Source organism: Gymnoscopelus braueri (genome assembly GCF_963280865.1).
Source record: "Gymnoscopelus braueri genome assembly, chromosome: 14".
In the NCBI taxonomy this organism is placed as follows: domain Eukaryota; kingdom Metazoa; phylum Chordata; class Actinopteri; order Myctophiformes; family Myctophidae; genus Gymnoscopelus; species Gymnoscopelus braueri.
Window position 1 is genome coordinate 43,869,578 of NC_137619.1, and position 8,029 is coordinate 43,877,606.

General features: G+C 40.2%; 1 protein-coding gene across 1 annotated transcript in view; it reads left to right on the top strand.

Annotated features, from left to right (window-relative positions):
- The window catches only part of hpse2 (heparanase 2), a 125,802-nt gene extending 124,116 nt beyond the window's left edge, over positions 1-1,686 (top strand). Inside the window, exon 12 of the mRNA XM_080449480.1 lies at positions 916-1,686. Within this exon, the coding sequence (XP_080305606.1) occupies positions 916-1,078 (163 nt within the window). The 3' untranslated portion in view covers positions 1,079-1,686. The remainder of the gene's footprint in view (positions 1-915) is intronic.
- The last annotated feature ends 6,343 nt before the right edge of the window (positions 1,687-8,029 follow it).

Below are 8,029 nucleotides of genomic sequence, written 5' to 3' on the forward strand. Positions count from 1 at the left end.
TAAATTAAACACATAATACAATTTTCACCGTGTATTCTATAAACTCAATCAATCTACCAGAATCTTTTACTTAAAGCTGCACTATGTAACTTTCCTCTTCTACCCCGATTTCCAGCACAAGTGCTGAGGTTTTTACCTTTGAGCTAATAGAGCCTGCCTGCTTGTTCAGGGGATAAATACAATCTTGACCATCAGGTCAGGTTGTTCTGTTATAATTATTGATTCATTCATGTGTAATGTTGCAGCTGGTGAAGTGATCTTATTTTAACTGCCCCCCCCCCCCATCAATATAGTTTTATGTTAATCCATCATATTACATCCACATTTTTTTGTGGATTATATTTTGTATTCCTAAAGGTAGGGCAACAGATAAGGGATTTGATATGGAAATGACTTCAAATTTGAAGTTTTTAAATGGTGACCCTATACTGTACAGAATGACACACAGTGGATTGGAGGAAGCTGCTAGATGTATATTGTATAGACCACTGATTTAGCTGTTCAAAAACCTTTTTACAACAATTATAAAGCATATATATTGTTTATGAGAATGCCAAATTATTACATAAGTGCTGTTTTTTCACCCACATTATTTGAATATTCAGATACAATTATCTGCCTTTAATCTCAATTAATTCAACTGTAACTGAAGGTGTCAAACAATTTAGTGGAGTAGAAGTATAAAGTGACAGAAAATGGAAATACTCAAGTATAGTACAAGCACTTCAAAAGTGTACGTACAGTACAGAGTAAATGTAATGGTTACTTTCCACCACTGTCAGCATCTACAGAAAACCACCTCACTCAGTTATCTGCACTCTGACTCATCTGGAGCATGCATGAAACAGCTCCTCTCTCCCTTCTTTATGCTTTAGAGATGATGTGTTTTATTTATTGATGACTTTTTCCTGGCAGGCACATCCAGCTGAATGGAGAGAAGCTTCTCATGGTGGACAGTGAGACATTCCCAGAGCTCAAGCCCAGGACACTGAGGGCTGGACGGACAATAGCCATGCCCCCCATGACCATAGGCTTCTACGTCATCAAGAACATCAACGCATATGCTTGCAGAAGATAATATTCGACTCCTCGAGCCTGACGGTGTCGTGTGCTGAAAATAGCTTGACTTACGAGCTCACAACGCGGCCAGATGCGACACGTTGTCAAGTCAAGTACATTTTATTTATAAAGCACCATTTAAAAACAACCCAAGTTGACCAAAGTGCTGTACAACATAATAAAACAGCCTAAAAAGTGTAAGATAGTAAACAACATTAAAACTACTGGATTAAAACGTTAGATGACACCAATATACAATGGCAGAAGGTATGGTTGATAAAAACAAGGTGCGTGGATGAGATGGAAACAGTCTATACTGGTTCAAAGGCCAGCGAGAAGAGGTGTGTTTTTAATCTAGATTTAAATGTGTTGAGGGAAGAGGCTGATCTGACATGAAGTGATAGGCTCTTTCCATAGTTTTGGGCCAGCCACAGTGAACGCTCCATCACTCCATTAGTTTCAGGCGGGTCCGTTGTCTGTGAGCATGTAGGTCGACTATTTTGGGCATGTGGCACCGAAGTACGACAAAGTATAAATCAGGCTTCAACCCCATGAGCTGCAAGCCCCCCCCCCCCCATTGGCCCCATTGCCCCCATTGCCCATTGGCCCCACCCACACAACACTTTGCCCAGCCCACCGTCTTGACCAGCAGCAGAGTTGATTAGAGCCATATCCTTTCACCTGCCTTCACCAGTCCTGCATAAGGGAGACTTATACCCTTCGTTCACAACAAGGGTTGCACTGAACACCTTTCCGCCGGTTTTCCTTCACTATTCCTCACATGCACCGAGACTCATGATGTGGACAGTATACGTCTTTTGCATTGTTTTGAAACTCTGTTTGAAGTGTTTTGAGTTGTGTTGCGTGGCTGAGGTTGTGTGTGTGTGTGTGTGTGTGTGTGTGTGTGTGTGTGTGTGTGTGTGTGTGTGTGTGTGTGTGTGTGTGTGTGCGTGTGTGTGCGCGTGCGTGCGTGCGTGCGTGCGTGCGTGAGAGAGAGAGAGAGATATATTTCAGTGATTCTCAACATAAGGCCTGAGGACCCCCAGGGGTCCTTGAAGGGGTTCCAAGCTAAATGAGAGATAGGTAATATTCACTATTATTACAACTAGAGAACGTTTTAGAGATGTTTGCGGTTACTGTATATATACGTACAGTAAACAGTTAAGGAATTGTGGATCAAATGACACACCATATCAGACCAAATCATGTCTAACAATAAACGTTTTCTATATTAGATTAAACAGCTGGTGGGGGGTGGGCAAATTTGGTGTACTTGAAATTAAAAAGGTTGAGAATCACTGATAACAGTATATTTCAAGTCTGCCAAGAACATTCCTTATGTGAAATCCTTTTCCTAATATTTGACTTACTGACAAAATAAAAGAATATGAGAAAGAACAAAAAAAGATGAAATTTAAAACACTTCGAACAGCACCGCTAAAGAATAATTAAGTAAATTACAATAAGTCAGTTCGACCTGTTTGGAGTTTGACTTGAACCTGCCCTGTGTGTGTGTGTGTGTGTGTGTGTGTGTGTGTGTGTGTGTGTGTGTGTGTGTGTGTGTGTGTGTGTGTGTGTGTGTGTGTGTGTGTGTGTGTGTGTGTGTGTGTGTGTGTGTGTGTGTGTGTGTGTGTGTGTGTGTGTGTGTGTGTGTGTGTGTGTGTGTGTGTGTGTGTGTGTGTGTGTGTGTGTGTGTGTGTGCGCGCGCGCGCGTGTGTGTGTGTGCGCATGTGTTGGTGTGAGCATGTGTCCCGACAATGCTACTGATGTGTCCACTGTCTGTCTGTCTGTCTGTCTGTCTTCTCTGGCTCGTTGACACAGCTCAGTTCTCATCACAGCTCAGTTCTTCGTCCACTAGCTACAGGATTCAGGGTTATAAAACAGTCTACTGTCAAGTGTTTATGTTCAAATGTAAAACCGTTGCCTTTTTTGGTACACTGTGAAATCCTGAGCGTTGCTTTACTTAACACTTGAGATTTCACTGTGAATGGTGTCATTGATGTGCAGAGTTGGAGGCTGCTACGTCACGTGTCACCGTCACATTCCAAAATCCTAGGTGTTTTTATGACCCCGCTGAGTCTATCTGTCCCATATGATCCCCTGTGTACACTGTGAAATCCTGTGTGTTCATTTACTGTAACTCTGAGAGGGTACAAATGGGTTCCATTTTCACACTCACAGAGGTAAACACCAGTAATGGTCCACACTCATTTGTACACACTCAGAGTTAAATTAACACGCAGGACTTTACTGTGTAATAATTCTATCATGCTGCTAGCTTTGTTTTTGTTTTTTACTTTTTTATACATACACACATTATATATTTTACATATTTTGTACAGATTGACCTTAGCTATGAGATTATGCAATGTACATAAACGGCACGTTGAAGGTGAGAAATGCGTGCTTGGTGTTTATTTACACACATCTAATTTATATGAAATAATACATTTTTTTTGTGATAATGATTTCTAATGTAGATGACTCGACCATTTTGGTGTTAACTGAAGCCCCAGCTCAAAACCGGAAGAAAATTGTCATCCTTATTCAATATGATGCAACTTCTCATTCTTGCATTCATGTGCTGTAGGTGATATTTTTGCGGGTAAAACAAAGAGTTGATTATCAAAAAGCTGAAGCCTTGTAGATTTGTCTGTGCAGTAGCAGGGGTCTCTCCATCTCTCCAGCTCTTTAGTGATCAGAAAATAAATTTTCAGGGTGGGTGCAATTCTTTATCTAATCAGGAGTGAGAACCTACTCAAAGATCATTCATCAGCTTGTGTTCCAGTTCCAATTTTGTCTGTTCATTAATTTGTTTATCCTGCACACTGTATGAGTTCTCTCTCCTGATTTGATGAAATTGGTATCCCCACTTGAAGATGTATTTTTTTGTGTTTACTAAAGAGCTGGGGAGACTATTGTTATGGGAATATAGAGCTATTTAACATTATTATTTTAACAAAACAATATCACTTACAGCACCTTCTATATATTTACTATATAGTATAAATTAGGCTTCAGAATGGCGTGGTTAGCCTACTATATAACAGCATTTTGTTTTGCAAAGAGCAGGAATGTTTTTGAGGTGTTTATGGTTCATTGTCAATGTCTGACAACTGTAATAACTTCATTTTCTCTCAATTGCTGGTTGCTTTCCTTTTCAAGACAGGCTTCTTTAGCAGTGGTGGAAGAAGTACACAGAATGAATATGAAAGGAACACGTCACCCCATTTCCGGCTCCTCACTAATGCTCATTATCAGATGGCACCATTTCTGTCTAGTCACTCTATGCCTCAGAGGTGGGCTGTGGAGTGTGGACAGTTACGAAACCTGCCTACCAATGACACCATCGATGGGGATTTCAAGCTAATAGAAACTACAGCCTTTCTCTTCCTGGAAAGTTAGCATGATGAAATAGAAGCCATTGTTCTTGCATCAATAAATAAAAAAAACATAAAAAAATGACTAACGATGATGTCATCGGTAGGCACATGTTATAACCATCCACGTTCCACCTCTGACACACGAGTGTAGACAGAAACGGAAACAGTGAGGACCCATATATGGAGAAGATGATTTAGAAAAAAGGCAACATTTTCATTTATGTAGAAGTAGCAATACCACAACGTAGAAATACTCTGTTTCAAGTAAAAGTCCTGTGATAAAAATGTTACTTCAGTACAAAGGCACTGGCATCAAAATAGACTTTCATTACCAAAGGTAAAAGTACTCATTATGCAGAATGGCCCAATACGCAATCACATTTTTGGACTGTAAATAGTAATGCATTAAAACATCACTTTATCGTAGCTGGTGAAGGTGGAGCTGATTTTAACTACTTTATTTGCTGCTGGGTAGATGAACGACCTATAGTGTACAATATAATAAAAATTGTGCTGAAGTACAGTGCTTGAGTAAATTTACGTAGTTACTTTCCACCACTGCTCTTTAATAAAGTTACTGTTTTGAATAAGTACAAGAAAAGATATGAAGTTTGAAAGGATATTGTAGTTGTATGACTCACTTGTAAACGATAAAGGATTGAGAGTTAATCCAGTGCCTGAATGTGTGGAATAATAAGGATATTTGTCCTCTGAATGTGTTTATAGTTCATGTAGAGGTGTTTATATTTCGTATTGAGAGCATTATTTTATTATGTAAATTGTGTGATTGAATATTATTTTTTTGTAAAAGAATTGTTTACAGTGATAATAAAAACTTTTCAAGTATTTAACTATTTGCAGTTTGAGCCTGTGTGTTTATAATGCTTAGCATCCAGTAGACAGTAAAATCCTCAGTGTTTATTTAACACTGGGAGTGTACAAATGGGGTACTTACTGTACGGGGTCTGTAACCAATTGGTCAATTTGGTTTCATTTGTACTCTCACAGATAAATTAACATTGGATAATCATACAAATTGCCAATAATGCCCTAAACGGCATCCAACAAAAAAGTTTATCTAAAAGTAGATCAACAGGTCTTGTGTAAAACGACTCACCGTTTAACATAAACATTCTAAATCAGTGTTTCTCAACGGGGCAGTACAGCCCCTCAGAGGGCATACAGAGAAGTTTGGGGGGATGCTGACATGATACTGATACATGTCATCAGTATCATGTCAGTATCATGTCAGTATCATGGTCAGTATCATGTCAATATCATGGTCTGTATCATGGTTGGTCAGTATCATGGTAAGTATCATGTCAGTATCATGGTTGGTCAGTATCATGGTCAGTATCATGTCAGTATCATGGTTGGTCAGTATCATGGTCAGTATCATGTCAGTATCATGGTTGGTCAGTATCATGGTCAGTATCATGTCAGTATCATGGTCAGTATCATGTCAATATCATGGTTGGTCAGTATCATGGTCAGTATCATGTCAGTATCATGGTCAGTATCATGGTTGGTCAGTATCATGATCAGTATCATGGTTGGTCAGTATCATGTCAGTATCATGGTCAGTATCATGTCAGTATCATGGTTGGTTGGTTAGTCAGTATCATGGTTGGTCAGTATCATGGTCAGTATCATGGTCAGTATCATGGTTGGTCAGTATCATGGTGTAACTAGAAAAAGTGCTCCTCGGAGCACAAGTCTCCGCCAGGTCAGGTAGGTTATTATGGCCTCCTGGTGGCGCTATAATAGGCCAATGTGAAAAGGGTGCCATTTATTCCTAGGCTGTGCACGGCAATCTGACACTGTATGCATGATTTGAGGCATTTTGTTCTAAAAATGTGTTTTGCAAATTTTGACCTGCTGGTGGCGCTATAACATGCCAATGTTAAAAGGTTCCTCAACGTAGTGCAAATGTGCATTCAAAAATTCACCACAATCGGACGCTGCGTTCATGATTTGCGGCATTTTGTTCAAAACGGGCCACTCCTGCAAACATTACATGTCAATGTTAGCCAATCAGGATGGAATACGAAAAATCAAACAGATCCGTCTTGATCACATGACTATAGAGATCATGTGTACCTATTTGCGTGAAATTTGGATCAAATCTGAAGGCTTAATATCAAAAAAATTGTTTTACATAAGTCTGCCTCCTGGTGGCGCTATAAAAGGCAAATGTGAAAAATGCAGGGCAAAGGTTTTTCCTTGGCCTCTAGAGAGTGTGCATACAAAGTTTTACACAGATCGGTGCAGTTATAGGTAAAAACACGAATCGGCCTGTTACAGCGCCACCATGAGGCTGATTTGAACATTTTCAAATGGCATTTCTTCCTCGGCCTAATGGAAATGTGTGAGCAAAATTTCACGGAAATTGCATGCTGTGTTCATGATTTGAGGCATTTTGTTCGAAACGAAGTACTCCTGCAAACTTTGAAAGCCAATTTTTGCCAATCAGGATGGAATATGAAAAATCTGAAATTAGCCGTTTCTTTTAATGACTATAGAGATACTGTGTACCGATTTGGGGGATTTTTGGCCAAAATCTGTAGGAGTACTGTCCAAAAATGTGTTTTGCAAAAAGCGGCCTCCTGGTGGCGCTATAACAGGCCCATGTGAAAAATTTGGGGCAGAGGTTCTGCTCTGGCATCCAGGGAGTGTGTGTGCACAGTTTCTCTGCGATCAAGCCAACGGTGCCGGAGATTAGCTGTACACAAAATGACAGAATGACGGACACACACACGGACGGACGGACGGACGGACAGGGGCGAAAACATACTCTCGCCATGCCTTTCGGCCTGGCGGAGACAATAATCACATACTAACAGTCCAGTTTAATGTAAAAACTGATATTTGGAAAATCCGGATGTTTTCTAAATTATACACAATGCACAATAACAAATAAAGCTTACGTTTTAATTGTGTGTGTGTGTGTGTGTGTGTGTGTGTGTGTGGGGGGGGGGGGGGGGTAAGGGACCTGGATATTGGATAGGGGGCACTGGCCCAAAAAAGGTTGAGAAACACTGTTCTAAATAGACCTTTTCCAAGGCAGCCATATAGACATGAATTTGTAGGGTAAACACATGTGTTACCAATGATACTAATTAAGGCTTTGTTCCATTGAGTGTAGAGAGACTTTACAGTGAGCCAACATGAACAACAGCAGCACCCTGACTCTCATTACTATAGTAACACCTGTGTCTACCCTACTATTTAATGGGCTACCGTGAAAAGGGTATTGGTCCAAGTTAGTTTCATGTTGCAGTGTATGTGTATATCAGTTGCTGACAGGAAAAGAAAATCTGATTTTTTTCCCCCCAGCTCTAGGAACCACAGGCTGCATGGATGCCCACCACGGGGCTCTCTTAGTCGGGTAATAATAATAATAATAATAATAATAATAAATAATAGTAGAAGCAGTGCAGTTGTCCCCATGGGCACTGCCAGAGAGGAATGATGGCAAAAAATAAACAAACTGTTCCCATAGCAACATATTTCCTATATATGTGAAACCTAACATACTGTACTGGTTCTCAATCTGTGGGCCGGGTCCCCACATGATTTTTTGGGGG